Below are 17,377 nucleotides of genomic sequence, written 5' to 3'. Positions count from 1 at the left end.
CTTTTGTTTCCTTTACTGCTTGCTCAGTATACAGATTGAATAACATCAGGGAGAGTCTACAACCCTGTCTCACTCCCTTCCCAACCACTGCTTCCCTTTCATGGCCCTCAATTCTTATAGCTGCCATCTGGTTTCTTTACAAATTGTAAATAGCCTTTCGCTCCCTGTATTTTACCCCTGCTACCTTCAGAATTTGAAAGAGAGTATTCCAGTCAACATTGTCAAAAGCTTTCTCTAAGTCTACAAATGCTAGAAACGTAGGTTTGCCTTTTCTTAATCTAGCTTCTAAGATAAGTTGTAGGGTCAGTATTGCCTCACGTGTTCCAATATTTCTACGGAATCCAAACTGATCTTCCCCGAGATCGGCTTATACCAGTTTTTCCATTCGTCTGTAAAGAATTCACGTTAGTATTTTGCAGCCGTGACTTATTAAACTGGTAGTTCGGTAATTTTCACATCTGTCAGCACGAGCTTTCTTTGGGATTGGAGTAATTATATTCTTCTTGAAGTCTGAGGGTATTTCACCTGTCTCATACATCTTCCTTACCAGATGATGGAGTTTTGTTAGGACTGGCTCTCCCAAGACTGTCAGTGGTTCTAATGGAATGTTGTCTACTCCCAGGGCCTTGTTTCGACTTAGGTCTTTCGGTGCTCTGTCAAACTCTTCACGCAGTATCATATCTCGCATTTCATCTTTATCTACATCCTCTTCCATTTCCATAATATTGTTCTCAAGTTCATCGCCCTTGTATAGACCCTCTATATACTCCTTCCACCTTTCTACTTTCCCTTCTTTGCTTAGAACTGTGTTTCCATCTGAGCTCTTGATATTCATGCAAGTGGTTCTCTTTTCTCCAAAGGTCTCTTTAATTTTCCTGTAAGCAGTATCTATCTTACCCCTAGTGAGGTAAGCCTCTACATCCTTACATTTGTCCTCTAGCCATCCCTGCTTAGCCATTTTGCACTTCCTGTCGATCTCATTTTTGAGACGTTTGTATTCCTTTTTGCCTGCTTCATTTACTGCATTTTTATATTTTCTCCTTTCATCAATTAAATTCAATATTTCTTCTGTTACCCAAGGGTTCCTACTAGCCCTCATCTTTTTACCTATTTGATCCTCTGCTGCCTTCACTATTTCATCCCTCAAAGCTACCCATTCCTCTTCTACTGTATTTCTTTCCCCCCATTCTTGTCAGTTGTCCCCTTATGCTCTCCTTGAAACTCTGTACAACCTCTGGTTCTTTCAGTTTATCCAGGTCCCATCTCCTTAAATTCCCACCTTTTTGCAGTTTCTTCAGTTTTAATCTACAGGTCATAACCAATAGATTGTGGTCAGAGTCCACATCTGCCCCTGGAAATGTCTTACAATTTAAAACCTGGTTCCTAAATCTCTGTCTTACCACTATATAATCTATCTGATACCTTCTAGTATCTCAAGGCTTCTTACATGTATACAACCTTCTTTCATGATTCTTGAACCAAGTGTTAGCTATGATTAAGTTATGTTCTGTGCAAAATTCTGCCAGGCGGCTTCCTGTGTCATTTCTTACCCCCCAATCCATATTCACCTAGTATGTTTCCTTCTCTTCCTTTTCCTACTATCGAATTCCAGTCACCCATGAATATTAAATTTTTGTCTCCCTTCACTATCTGAATAATTTCTTTTATCTCATCATATATTTCTTCAATTTCTTCATCATCTGCAGAGTTAGTTGACATATAAACTTGTGCTACTGTAGTAGGCGTGGGCTTCGTGTCTATCTTGGCCACAATAAGGCGTTCACTACGCTGTTTGTAATAGCTTACTCGCACTCCTATTTTTTTTATTCATTATTAAACCTACTCCTGCATTATCCCTATTTGATTTTGTATTTGTAGCCCTGTATTCACCTGACCAAAAGTCTTGTTCCTGCTGCCACCGAACTTCACTAATTCCTACTATATCTAACTTTAACTTTTCCATTTCCCTTTTTAAATGTTCGAACCTACCTGCTCGATTAAGGGATCTGACAGTCCACGCTCCGATCCATAGAGCGCCAGTTTTCCTTCTCCTGGTAACGACGTCCTCTTTAATAGTCCCTACCCGGAGATCCGAATGGGGGACTATTTTACCTCCGGAATATTTTACCCAATAGGACGCCATCATCATTTAACCATACAGTAAAGCTGCAAGCCCTCGGGAAAAATTACAGCTGTAGTTTCCCCTTTTTCTCATCCATTCGCAGTAGCAGCACAGCAATGCCATTTTGGTTAGTGTTACAAGGCCAGATCAATCAATCATCCATCATGTGGAAGATAGTGGCCAATAATCAAGAAAAGTGAGGTCAGATCCATGAGTCTTAAAGATTATGGCCAGTATTTTCTGGAATGCAAATCTGATTCTTCTTACTTTATTCCCTTACAGAGGGCAAAACAAAAACTGGTGAATACTGCCAAGTCTCAAAGACCAGTTGGATGAATGATTTTGTAGATAGAAGCTTTGATTATAAAGAAAAAAAATTGTTCACCAGTATGGTGTCCACAATTTTGAGCTAAAAAAAATGTTGTAACAGCCTTAAGTGAGTGTTCTTAATATCTTCCAGAATTATAATCCGTTGATGGAAGCTACTATGGGAAAAATTTGGAACATACTCTGTTGACACGAAAGGGTATTGCATTTATTTTTATTTTAAAAAGCTACAGCTGTCACTAGGACATGATAAAGCTTCTCTTAGTTGGCATACACCACTATAATACCGTGCCCCTGTTGTCTTATTGCTTATTTATGCCTTTCATTCTAAAATTGTTTTGTGGATGTCATCCAGCATATTGAATGTGGATACATTGTCATACTGGCTGATCTGCTAGCTGTGGTAGAAACGTCCTGCCCAAACAAGTGCGAGGCACTCCTCTATGTTATAAAGCAGTTATTGTGGGTCAGGGAAGCTATACTGGAGGCTTGAGAAAAGTCCAAGTAATTCCTTTCTAGATTTGCACTTGGAACTGCACCTCTACCATAACTGATAGTGCCAGCGACCAGTTTTGTTTTGCTATTGTCATTATACAGTGCCAGGTTTGTGGAGGATCTAGATACTTGAACCTTAAGTACGTAGAAAGGTCTTTCTTGTTATTCCATCCAAAATAATTTGCTTTCTGCTGCAGTCCTAGTAATGAGTCTGTCTTGGTACTGAAATCCTTAACAAACACTTGTAGTAGGTGCATAGTCTGAGAAAGCTTATCATGTACTGAATAGTAGCAAAATGTGTTACATCTGCTAGTTTTTCTATTATGGGCTGGATTCATGTTCCCTTAACAAGATAACTAAAGAGTTGTCTTTTGTGGACAACAAATAAGCTCCCCCCCCCCCCCCCCCCCCTCTCTCTCTCTCTCTCTCTCTCTCTCTCTCTGTCCACAGACCAGTGTTTTGATCCTGTTCAGACTTTTTTAAAAAGTGATGTATTGAAAGATATGTCTTTCATTTGAGGCGTCAAAGCAGAGTGTTCATCATACATTTAAAGGTACATGGGATGTTACATAGACCAAGAGAATTTTTAATTTGTAAAGGACGACAGATGTTAATGATGTAGTTTTTTCCCAGTCAATTAGGTCCTCTGCAAGTAAGTAGTCTACATAGCAGAAATACTGTGCTCTTTTCAAATGATCTACAGTGTCATTATTTGTGGCAATGGGTAGAATCTTGTTTGATAATTTTGCTCCATGGCAAAAATCGTCACAGAATCAATGTACCATTTTCTTCTTTATGAGAACTGCTTGAAGGGATCTCGGTCTTCTGTTGGTTGAATGATTTCATTTTGTTTCCTTCAAAGTAACTTTAAATTCTTCCTGTGTGAGTGAATCAAATGTTGGTGCAAAGGTTCTCCTCTTACTATTTCTATTCAGTTGTGTTTATAGTTTTAATTTATTTGCAATTGATTTTGAAGTAACTAAGACCTTATCTTCAGGCAATTGAGCTCTTTTTCCAGTGTGATATACTTGCATTGGTGTACCCCTCCCTCCCCTTCTCGAGCCCTTCCATTGCGTTGTTGTTGAAATAGAAAGCTTGCATTCTCTAACATTGCAACACTTTCTGACAGAGGGCTATGACGGCTCTCGTTAAATTATTTCTTCACTAAATTTTGCATAATAGTCCTAAATTTTTGTTGTACTTAAATTACATGCTTTGTGCATCTCTTGCAATAAAAAGTAATGTGAGAGGATAGTATTATTTCATATTTTTGTGAACGTCATTTTCTGTTTGTTGGTGACATTAAATTGTTGTATTTTTCTTGCAGGTCTCGTTCAGGGCTACATATAGATAAGAAAAAACTGCTTGAAATTGCAAAGCAGAATGCTATGGCCATGTTACAGAAGGAGGTGATGTTAAGTTCTGTCATAAACCATGGGAAAATAGTGGCAATGCAAGCTGGTGGCAAGAGTGTAGCTGAATTGACAGGTAATATAACTCATCATTTTGTTACTTACTACTTAGTTTCTTCTTACACAGCCAATTACTGACTTTACATGATTATATATGTATTTTTTGGATGAAGTTAGTAATGTGGATGGACCTTAGAAATAGACTAATATGTATGCCTATGTTTGTAGGAAACCAATCTGTTTGCTGCTATGTAAGACAAACCTTATAGTTTTCATGCATAAAGTTCAGAAAGTATTTGAAAATATGGCTTTTGGTTTAACATTCCCATTGTGTTAATTGATCATTGTTCGTTTTGTACAGTGATCACATTTTAAAAATATCCGTTGGTATTGTCAGTTGGCTGTGTGTCCACACAATCAAAGTGTGCTTGGTGGTGACGACCTCTCGGACACATTCTGAAGAGTGCAGTCGCACTCGCACTCAGGGAGATGAGTGGATGTGGTGACTGGTCAGTAGGCCCAGCGGAAAAATGGGTGATAGTAAAGAATTCCCTTATATAATTACAGGACATGACATGTCGTGGCTCAGTGAGGCAGACATGTCCTCTCTCTGTTGCACCTGCCCAGCTCTGACGTATGGGTGGCGGCTGCCACCCTGGATGCTGAGTAGGCACTCTGTGGCACTGTTGACAGGACCGTGGTAGGATGGCGGCCTTGGGGCCAGGGCCATTGACGTCAGTGGCATCCTATTGCCTTGGCAACATGGACCCCTGGTGGCCCCTCAGCTCTGTATACATCACTGTGGTGGTGCATGGAGATGGCTGCACATGGGGTTCAACTCACTGTCCTCTGGCAGCAGTCGGATGGCACTGAGGCACTGACTCCCACTAGGAACTCAGCAGCAGGCACGGATGGCAGGTTGATGATGCTGTGGCACCAAGTCCCTTGAGAAAGCTAGTGTCGATTGCAGCTGGCACAGTCCAGTCTTGAACCCATGGCTACTGCTGGCAATGCCCCGACATTCCACTGCCCAACGGGGCCCTGGAGTCATGGTGGTGCTGCTTGACTCTGGAGATAAGAATGACTCTGTCTCTAAACTCAGACATTTCTATACTCCCAAGGTGCACTTGTTTCACTAAAACTTGACACCTAATCACATTGCCCATAACAAGAGACTTGCCCTGGTGTGGTGACATCAACTAGCCTGCTGCAGTCATTACTGCTTTGTGGTGCAACTTTGCTCTGAGAATAGCTAGCCCAATCTGGCAGTCTCCTTACGTGTGTGTTGTTCTGAGCCACAAGTTGCCACAGTTATGGCTACCAGCTTGTGGCTGCTAATGCAGTAATGCAATACTTCACAAACTGTCTCTTAGTACTTGTGTGGAAAGACTTATTACTTTTGCTAAAAGTTTGGGTAGTGACTCTACACAATAAAAGTGCTGTACGTTACACAGTGATAGTATTGCATACTCAGTCATGTAGTGTGGAAAAAATTTAAGCTAATAATTAGCAATTTTACAATATTTTGCTGTTGAAAATGTATTTTCCCTTTTAAGCAGTAACAAACAGTTCTTCATTTGTTCCTGCTTTTGACAAGTTTTTTGAGCTAAATTCTTGATACAGTAAAAATATTTTTTTATCTTGTTCTAGCCTTTTTTCATCCGCTTCCCAGAATGCTTTACAGTAACTTCCACCACTTACTCTCCTGTCATAGAATTTCCTAGAGACTTACCAACCACCCTCCCCAGCCAAATAATTGCATCATCAGTTTTCATGCAATTTGTCGATATGTGTTCTTTTATGAGATCTGTACATAAATGCTTCATCTTGTGCCTCAATCATCTGCTCAGTTTCAAATGCTTTAGGTTTCCAAATTTATGAATTTGTCATTAGGGTGTATTGCTTAAAATTTATTTTATGATTATTTTTGTGTCCTTGCTGGGTGGCATGGACGCAGGAATTAAACCATGATTACCATTGACATGTGCAGTGGTTTATTGCACAATGTTCCAATCCAGCTGAGCCAGTTGGTGCCATTGCTGTTGTCCCTGTGGCCTCTCAAATTCTGGCTGAGCCCACTGGTGTTGTTGGGTCTCTGGTGGCCACTGTCAGCCAGGCTTGCCTCCCATCAACCGTCAGGGATGCAATGATGCCAATGAGCTTGAAGTTGGTTGGATGGTTGGAACTTGGGCAGGTGAGCAAAAGTGCTCGACTGAAGGGGAAGGGCAACGGCTGGTAGGACACAGTAGCAGCCATGTCCAAGTGTGATACCGCTTGATGAAGCAGCTGGGGAAATGGGGAATTGCCGCATCACCAGCTTTTATGTCATTGAAAGGAAGAGCACAGGAATTAAAAACATGGCTTTCAGGGACATACGATATTACCATATAGAAGGCTTTTCAGATATTGGTTTGGGCCATTGGCATAGTGCTACAACTAGGGCACATTCGGCACCCATTGATGCCAGGCAGGACATTGCTGATTAATACTGTGGCAAGGGGCATGGCTGGCTCTCAGTGCAACTGACAGCATCATATAGCCTGATGAGCTGGCGGTGGCAGGTGGAGTCCACTGCTGGGAGGGTGTGCTCCACCAGCAGTAGCTGTCCAGGATATTATGATGACTGGCGATTATGTTGTTGCTCAGGCTCAGGGCCGATGGCAGAATATGCTTGCGTTGGCGGCAGCGTGGAGGTGGTACTCAACCAGTAACGGTTGCAACAATGCTTACAGGCCAGCGAGATTGATGGTGCTCAAACAAGAGGACTAAAAGTAGCAGCTGGCATAATTGCCCAGAGTGTAGGAGTATTGCTTGCTTCAATTCAAAACAATAAAAATCAAAAGGGTGACTTATGAATTACTACATTATTGGTTGAATGACATCAGTTCACTCTTTCAGCATTCCTAATCAGTATTGTTACAGGTGATGAGTTGTGATGATGTCTTTATATTAACTTCTTAAGAACATCTTAATGAATGAGACCTAACAAAAGACATATAATCGAACAAGGGGCAGTATGAACATAATATTTTGTGTTTGGTAGCTTAAAAAGTGTATTTTGCATTATGATTTTGTTCCCAGGAGCGCCTCAATCATAACTGCTATTTGTTGCCAATAACTTACTCTTTTCGGTCATAGTGTAAGGAAAAAACTGCATTGGCTTTTGATATTACATGATAATGCGCTGTTGGTTTCACAAACAAAACTATCCAGGAGTTTGCAATACAACAGCAGACATTCACTGCCATCATTAATGATTTCTCATCTATTGCCATTTGACGATAATTTTGTTATTGTTAATGCAATGTGTGTAATGTAGTGAATAATTAAATATAACATTCTGTCTGCAAGAAAAGAGTTTGGCTGTAGCCCTGAACTATGTATCACCTCTGGAAAATCGACTTAACCTATTATTGGTATTGTCTGCTTTTTTGGGAAATATGCGGTTGACAGTAACAAGGTGTTTTATCTGTAGTGACATTAACTGTTGTTTGTTAATTCCTGAGAAACTGCATGCATTTTTCCATTAAAAGAGACATTATTTACAATGATACTACTCAGCCCAACTTGCTTCATGCTTTCTCTCTCCTGTTTCAGTGCCGATTTTGCATGTGTAATGATTCATTATGCACCTTGTTTCATAAGCAATATTTTTACATATTATATGACCTCAATGGCGGCAGCAGCAGCAGCAGAAGCAGAACAAGAGCCCTTTTAGAATGGTGAAGCTAATAGAAGAGGCACCTTTTCTCTTTGGTGAATATATAGTACAGGTGCTGACTGTACCCCAACAAGGACAGCCACAAGCAATGTCTGACTCATAGGGAGTGGCTGATGTAGGCTGGACAACCTATAGCCTATGTGGACTATAATGGGATTCTACCAGTTTAATATCCCAAGCACTATGTGGTATGTCTCTAAACGTGAAAGAATCCGAAGTTTAAGCTCCCCTCACTTGGAACTCCAGGAGGTGAACATATTGTGAGAAAGCACATTTGAAAGGAAGATTGGGAGAATGAAGGAAGGGTAGGTAAGGATTGGAACATGGAATGTCTTCACACTGCTGCAAGCAGAAAGGCTAGAAAATGCAAAACAGGAGATGAAAAGGGACAGATTAGATTCATTTGGCTTGTGTGAAGTGAGATGGGGAGAGACTGAGGAGGTAGAGACTGTAGATTATAAGCTTTTCTATTCAGAGGAAATCACAAATTGTGAAAATGGAGTAGGAATACTGATAGGAAAGAAATTGAAAAATAAGGTAATGAAGGGGCAATATATTGACGGAGGATTGGTGATGATACAACTCTAGGGTACTTTACTTTCTCCTAGTGCAAACAATACTCAAATAACATGGGAATGCAGCCAAATGACGTCATCGACAAATGGTGATATTTTGACAGGAGCATACCATGCCATTTTAGAGGCAAAACTGCAGCAAGTAAGTGCTGTGTAAGTGCATTAAGAACCTCCATTTTCAGAGAAACTTCATAAAGATAAAACACACACACACACACACACACACACACACACACACACACACACACACACACACACAGTAAACATGAGTACCATCGCAAAAAATTATGACTGGCATTAGAAGTAATTGATAGTGAAATTAATAATCAATGGTGAGGTTATATAAACTCTGTCCCTCTGTTTTTTGACAAATGAGAAAGCAAGATTACTGCTTTGCTCTCTTTCATGTCATCCAGTTGTTGAATTATTATTCTTACTCATTCTATAGTTCCTTAGATCTTCCCTTCAATGATGTTGTGTATGAACCCCTCGTGTCCAAGTGTGTGTCTGATCCAATTAGCTTTCGTCTGAAGAGTAGTATTCAGAATAGTTTTTTTCTCTTCTACTCTTTTCATACACCATCGTTCATCACCTGATCTGTCCACTTGATCTGCTCTGTTCTTCTCCACCACCATATTTCAAAACTTTCTAGGTATTTTTTTGTCATATTGCTCATGGTCCTTGTTCTTTTCCATACAGTGCAACGCTTCAGATGTATTAAACCTATTTACAAATGGCAGAGTCCTCTTGCCTTTGCACTAGACAAGTTCCCACTGTGTTTCTGTATGGTGGATAGTCATACCCTTGTATGTTAATTGCCTGATTTGCTATCACTGTGCTCCTAGGCAAACGGTAAGCATTTTGCTATGATCTTAGCATGTCATAACGAATTTTTGGGGAATGGGTCCAATTCCCTTTCTTTCCTCAGGTGAGTGTGATGTTGCTAATATACAGCAAAATGCATTGATATGATTTTCTACAATATTCATGCCTTTGATGCAAAAAAATCCCAAAATGGTAACTAAAGATGTGAAAGTGTGTAATATGGGCTACAGTGATTTTTGTGTGTGTGTGTGTGTGTGTGTGTGTGTGTGTGTGTGTGTGTGTGTGTGTGTGTTTTAGTAATAGGATATAGCTAGTGTAGTTGTATGCTTACCAGCATAAATGTTTTCAACATTTAAGATAAACTAGGGTCTTGAAATTATCCAGTCACTTACCATATTTAATCACGCCTACAAAAATTATCACCAATCCAACCACAATATTCATAACAGGAAAGAAAAAGTATCAAATCCTCCAGCAGAAAATATTCATGCTCCAGTTACTGTGTTTTCTTATATTTACGTATGGTGAGGCACTCATACAAGTTCATTCAAAGACAATTAAGTTCCAGTTTAATAACCTAGTCAAGATTGATTGTATTTCTCAAAAAAATTCAGGATTCTATACTTGTTAGTTAGTTAGTTAGTTAGTTGGTTGGTTAGTTAGTTGCATGCTCCATAGATCATTTGAATGATTCTTTTATACAAATGATGTAGAATGAGTCGCTTTATGGGATATGTATACTTAATTACTGTTAACATTAATGAGCAGATTATCATTTTATTGCTACCCCTACCCATGCAGCTGCATTTGAAAAGAAGTTCCCTTTTTTTCCGGACTGTCAGTTTTTAAGTAGAAATGTGTCAATGGAATAAAAGGAGTTATCCAGGAGAAATGATTTTAAATTATGTTTAAAACTTACTTCTCTACCTGAGACATTTTATGTTGTTGTGCAGATGATCAAAAATTTTCGTTGCTGCATATTGAACTCCTTTAACAGTGGGTAATAAAGGTCATTCTTCCCTCTAGTGTTGTAGGTATGTACAACACTGTTCTTGTCAAATTGTGAAAGATTATTTATGAAGAATTTCATTAGAGAAAATATATTGTGGCGGCACAGTTAAAGTGCGTAACTCCTGGAAGAGTTACTTACGTGGTGTCTGTGGATGAACACTACATGTTATTCTTACTGCTTGCATTTGTGAAATCAATAATTCCTTTCTAAATGATGAGTTACCCCAGAAAATTATTCTGTACAACATTATTGAGTGGAAATATGCAAAATATGTGAAAAGGTTGATATGTTTGTTTCCAGTTTAGCAGTTATATAAGTAGCAAAATAACTTAAATTAACTGTTTGACCTACCGTGTGCCATTTAACTTTGTGAAAATAATTTAATGGCTTGTTATCATCTTGAACTTAACAACTTCAGTGTATATTTACTTATTACATCATAAACATGAATAAATAACTGTAGCTACTTAGAATTAAATATAGTAAACATATATAATAATTATTAGTTAATGTGATTTTAATTTTGTGATTGTTCATATCGATCGTTGACAGGATAATTACTTTTGTGATTCTAAGTCTCTGTGTCTTATGTATGGTCTTTCTGCCAAACTATAAGCTTTACACTTGAGTCCCTAGTCTGCTCTAATACATTCAACTGTACCTGAGTGTCTAAGATTTGCTCATTAATATTGTAAAATTCCTTCTCAGTTGATTATTTTGATTGTTTCAAGTCCTTGTTCATATCTCTAAGTTGCTCATTCACTTCATTTCATACTATATCACATTGATTGTTCACCTCTGTATGTAACTACCTTTTTGAAGTAGTCTGTAATTCTGAAACCTTAATTTTTGCCACTGGAAGTTTTAAAGTCGTTTCTTAATTCATTTGAAACACTGTAGTAGACTAGCCAATTAATTCTTCAAATTATTAAATGTTTCCTGTAAATTGCCCTCCTGGTACAGATGATGACAGACATACAGTAAATAAATAAATAAATAAATAAAAAGCTAGCCATTACATTGCTCAGGGTTTAGTTGCTATTACACAACCACATTCAAAATAATAGAAAAATAAATTGTTTCTCATAGATACAGCATGCCTGAGTTGTGTAGGAGCATGTCTAGTGATGATGAACTGCTGATGTGAAGTAACCCTTTGGTGTTTACACCTTGCTGGCTGACTTGAATGTGTCTCCAAAGCTGGAACAGCTGTGGGTTGTGGCGAGGCACTACAGTAGACCACTACAGATTCTTCATAGCAAAGCTGTCCCGGCAGTTGGAAATCGCACAAACTGCTGTTGGTGTTCTTCTGACTTGAGGACTGATCAAACTCCTTCAGAGTTGGAACCTGTTGTAGCAGTAAAAAATAATTGTTAATTGATTAGCTACATATAATTTTATATCTCTATTTATGAGCAGTGTTTTTTTTTAACAGTGCTTACGCTGTGAATTATTGTGTGCTTCTGCTTCTGCTTTTGCTTGCAGAATTCTTCTCTTTTGCAATATCTTTATTGTTAGAGGCTGAAAGGAAGCTGGAATACTGTTCAATTTTACATGTTGACCAACAGTATTTCTTCTTTCAACACCAGTATGTTTGAACTTCTTTATATATTGAGCTAACTGTCTTCAGATATCTATATTACAGCTGTATCACAAGTGTTTGGATGCAAATATCTTGTACAGCGAGTATAAAATTTGACAACCAAAACAATCAAGAACATAAGGCAGAATTACGGTTTTGAAAATTTCTTTTCGTGCTTCTATGATGTCATTTTTAGTGCCATTCTTCCATGGCCACGACACACCTCCCAGGTGCAATGTCTGAGACCGAGTGGCCCACAGCAGATGAACACGCAAAACTCATAGTGCCATCTTACAGGTGCGCTGCACCCATGCACCTTCCGTTACCTGCACATAATAATAAACCATTTCTCCAACAATATTCTGTCTGTAACCACTAATAAAAAAGTTAAACATCATAATCATATTTTATTGTTTAAAAGGACCGAGACTGTAACCCATCATTTTCCTCAAAAATGACATGTTATGCCTCACTGCTTAGTAGAGAAAGTCAGGAGGAAAAACTTGAAGGAAATTGAGAAAGTATCTTTACATTGGCTACATATTTATTTTGCAATGTAAGGGATTGAACTGGTCAGCACAATAGAGATGGAGATGTAGTGGGTTCACTTTTTCGCACATTGTGTCATATTTCTGTTACTTTTACAACAGAATGTCTTGCCAATAAAGAATACCCAAGACATTTATGTGTAAGTGAGAAAAGAAGTGACTGCATGGCGGAAATTTGTGACTCAGTAGTTTCTCTCAAATTTTTCAACTGATTTCCGTACATACTATCTTCTGATGTATAGCATGATGATCTAGTAAAAGAATGTTTAGTGAATTGTGCTTTAGGTCTATCAGTTCCCACTGCAACAACATATTGATGGAATCCTTTCACAGTCAACTATAACAACAATGGAATTAAGTGATAGAAAGCAGTGAGAAATCTGGGATGGAATTACAGTGATATGAATTAGTATGTCAATTTTAGAATGCTACCTGCCGACAAAACCTCCACCACTGTGGTTATGAACTGCAGGGATTACCCCGTTTGAGGAGCTCTGCCAGCTGTCAGCCTTGTCCATTTTTAAGCCCTCCCATAGTGACCCCATTCCAGAAATGCAGCATGATCTCCAGTCCCTTTGCAAATCCGTAGGTCCACCCTAGTACCTCTACCCTCAGTCTATTTCCCTCCTCAACCCAACCACTCCCTGCATTCCTACCTTCCACATGCTTACTAAAATACATAAACCCCACCACTTAGGATGCCCCATTGTGGCTATATATTGCCCCCTACAAAAGAGGACCTCTGTCCTTTTGGACCAGCACCTTCAGCCTATTACATGTAATGTGCCCTTCTATATAAAAGATACTAACTATTTCCTCCAATGACTTTCCACAGTTTCTGTCTCTTTACCACATAGTGTCCTGCTTGTTGAGGCCACATACCTTTACACTTACATACCCAGTGCTCTTGTCCTTGCCAGTATTGAATACTACCTTCACCAATGCCAACTAACTCCAAACTGATGTGTCGGCAGCTGGGCCAACACCTTGTAGATCGAGATGGCTGAAAATGCACGCTAGACTAACGCAGACGGGCGTGAAGTACTGGAACAGGCTACGTAATTAATGCTATGAAGAAAAGTACGTAGCTGGATTAATACTTATCTTTAATCAATCATTGTGGTACATCGCTCTTGACGATACACAGGAGACTTTAATTACAATCACTGTAAGGCTAATGGCGCCTTGCTAGTTCGTAGCCATTAACTTAGCTGAAGGCTATTCTGTCTCTCGGCTAATGAGAGAGAAAGGCTTCGTACATCTAGTCGCTAGCAAGGTCGTCCGTACAACTGGGGCGAGTGCTCGTCCGTATCACGAGACCTGCCTTGTGGTGGCGCTAGGTCTGCGATCACACAGTGGCGACACGCGGGTCCGACATGTACTAAATGGACCGCGGCCGATTTAATCTACCACCTAGCAAGTGTGGTGTCTGGCGGTGACACCACACAAACCTATAACCTTCCTGGTCACAATGACCAAATATATCCTCACTCAAAGTTATTTTTGCTTTAAAGTCATAAACTACAAACAAATCTTTGGTACAGCAATAGACACTAACATGGCATTATTGTTTGCCAATGTAACCATAGGACATCTGTGGAATCATTCCCAGCCACCCAGAATCCAAAACCCCTCAGCTGGTTCATATTCATTGATGACATCTTTCTGGTGTGGACTGAGAGCGAGGACATCTTATCCACATTCCTCCGTAACTTCAACACCTTCTCCCTCATTTGCTATGCCTAGTCCTCCTCTGCCCATCCAGCCACCAATGACCTCTATCAGACAGATGGCTCCATGAATACCTTCATCCACATGATCTCAGTCCTCTGTCAACCCTCACCTAGCCACTGATGGCCCTGCAATGACTCAGTACCACCCAGGACTGGAGCAACGTATTCTGCTGCCCACCCAACTTAGCAGTGTTCTTGTCCGCCCCCTCTGAACCTTGTTCCCAATCACTTACCCCATGGCTCATATTCCCGTAAAAATCATAGATGCAAGCCTGTGCCATACATCCTACCTTCTATCACCTACTTCACTCTGTCACAGACATTTCCTGCTCAATTAAAGGCAGGGCCACCTGTGAGAGCAGTTATGTGAGCTACCAACTTAGCTGCAACCACTGTGTGGCATTCTGTTTGAGTCTGGCTACTAAGAAGCTGTCTATCTACATGAATTGTCACTACAAAACTGTGGCCAAGGAATGGTGGAACCACCTAGTTGCCAAGCGTACCATGCAGCAAGGTGTCCTTGACCTCAGTGATTGCTGCACGGCCTGTGCCATCCATAGAACCCCCCACCAACATCAGATTTTGTAAACTGCAGAAGTAGGAACTCTCCATGCAACATATTTTTCAGTCCCATAATCGCCTGGCTTCACTTGCCACTATGCCCTTCCCTGCCCCCATCCCAATCTCATCCATATATTCTATCCCCCCAGCACACTGTGTTTGTCCTTTTCCTTTTTTTCTCTTTTTTCCCCATTATTTCTCTCATCACTGTACCTAGGAGCCCACCATCTTGTCTCTGCTACATCCTTGCACAATCCTACAGGCAGCACTAAATCATCTTCTCCCACCCCTACCGTGCTATCCCGTCCTCTCTTGTTATGCACAGCTCTCCTTTACCCCCACTACCTACCCTGAATGAGATCACTATTCACTACAGTTGGACCTCAATGCCCAGAGACAACAGTGACAATGTGTCAGTGTATTTTGTGTATGTGAATGTGTGTGGGTTTTTCTGAATGTGATGATGAACTTCGTCTGATAGCATACTTTAAATGTCCCTGTCTGCCACTCAATGCCTCGTGATAGAAACTGTATCGTTTTGCTGAATATCTTGAACATTGTTGTGTATATTTATGTGGTGATCCATTACTTTTGCTAAGGTAGGTAATCATATGACAGAAGAACCTCACTTTTGATAAATGATCTTCACTACATGATCTTGGGGCTCATCAGACTTAAATTTTTCATCAGATCAGTCACTTTCACCATAAACAAATGTAAGACCTCTCTTCTATGATATCTTCTATATAACAGCTTAAATTCATGTACTTAAAGCACCAATAATCTTCAGTAGATGACGTTTTAAGTATGTTGTTGGATGAAGTAGGGAGAAAATATCTGTACTAGCTTTAAACAAAGAAAACATTATTGCTGGACAGGGAGAGACTTTCGAAGAAAGAAAGAAAATTGCCAAACAGCAATTGTAGATTGCTTGGCAATGAATTTTGGTAGAATGCCAACCAATGAATGTAGATTGTCAAATGATGAGTGTATTTCTTCAGAACTTGAAAATAAGTCTCAGAATACTGAAATAATTCAGAGAGCAAAGAGAAGAGGCAGCCAAGAAAGAAAAGTTGTCATGGGAACTATGTGGCAGAGTCGCTGTGCCATCTGTTGAAGTACTGCAACATAGAAAACTGTTAGTAATGATTCCATTCACTCCATTCACACTGACTGCAGAAAATCTTAAAAAACCAATAGGCCCTTCACAGTGACTCACAACTGCCCCCGCTGCCACTGCTGCTTGAGGGGCGAGAATAGATTGGTGGTGATTCCATGGCTGTTTTAAGATGTGCGATGTCTTACACTTAGGGAAGCTATTACATTGACAACTCGACCGTTATTAGGATACTCATCTGTTTTAGCCAATTTCACAATATTTAGCTCAACCTTTTTGGCTTAATTACTTTACATACCCTTTTAGGGTTTGACCTCCACTTTCCCCGTTATCACAGAAATGTGTGTGCCATCTGGGGCAAGGCACCTTAGGTGGTGCATAATCTACCCAGCATGCGCTGTGAACTTCTGCGCCTGCTGTTAGAAGGATTTATGTTTGCACCCAAAATTCAGCACAGTAGCCCATCTTTCCTGGGAGGGTTGTAATGTACTGCCACAGTTGTAGCCCCCTGGTAATGCAAGGATCACATGGCTAATGCCTGAGCTGTAACCTCTCCATGCATGCCTGGGTATAGGTACCTGCCCAACCTGGAACACCGGGAATCATGGGAGTGACTACTCTGCAATGTAGACTTTGCCGTGGTAGATAGGTGCGCATGAGGAGAGCCCCCAATCAGAGAGAGTGGCATCAGGGTGGACATTCCACAGTGGAACAAGTCAAACTCAGCCACACCGGTGGCCATGCCAACACAGCTGTCTGAGTGGATAGAAAGCCAGATTTTTGTGCCAAGGCTTAAAAACCCCCTCGTATTTGGTCATCTTGTGGTATGAAAGTCGGGCAAGGAGAAATGGAGGGTCACTCAGTTTTTTGTATGCTCCAGAAACAGTGGAGAATCTTTTGCAATAATTAAGCCACTGTTTTTCATTGAAAATATTGAGGATCTGTTTGGAGAAGTTGCTGCAATAGAGAAGATGAGAAAAGGATCTTTGTTGATCAAAACATTGAAGGTTAACCAATCACAGGCACAATAAGACTGAGACAAGCTCGGGGATATACCACTTACTGTCTCTTGTCATAACAAGCTCAACAGAATTCCAGGTGTCATCTTCCTTTGTGACCTAATACTACAAACGGATGAAGAACTGCGTACTTATTTAGATGGGTGTGGAGTCAATTTTGTTAGCTGCGTGTGGAGAGGATTTAAGAATAATAGGGTGGATATTGGAGCTTTTATCCTTGCCTACAGTGCAAATGGTTTACCTGATAAAGGTGTAAAGCCAAGCCCTATTTTCATTTTCCTATGAGATGATTTTGTTGCTAGAAGTTTGAACACACATCCTCCTGCTG

General features: G+C 40.1%; 1 protein-coding gene across 1 annotated transcript in view; it reads left to right on the top strand.

Annotated features, from left to right (window-relative positions):
* LOC124795000 (serine/arginine repetitive matrix protein 2-like) overlaps positions 1 to 17,377 on the top strand; it is a 388,873-nt gene that overhangs the window by 75,699 nt on the left and 295,797 nt on the right. Inside the window, exon 3 of the mRNA XM_047258754.1 lies at positions 4,283 to 4,432. Within this exon, the coding sequence (XP_047114710.1) occupies positions 4,283 to 4,432 (150 nt within the window). The remainder of the gene's footprint in view (positions 1 to 4,282; positions 4,433 to 17,377) is intronic.

The sequence above is a fragment of the Schistocerca piceifrons genome, chromosome 4, assembly GCF_021461385.2.
Source record: "Schistocerca piceifrons isolate TAMUIC-IGC-003096 chromosome 4, iqSchPice1.1, whole genome shotgun sequence".
NCBI lineage: Eukaryota > Metazoa > Arthropoda > Insecta > Orthoptera > Acrididae > Schistocerca > Schistocerca piceifrons.
Note: the sequence above shows the minus strand (reverse complement) of the source record. Positions and strands in the feature narration are given on the sequence as shown.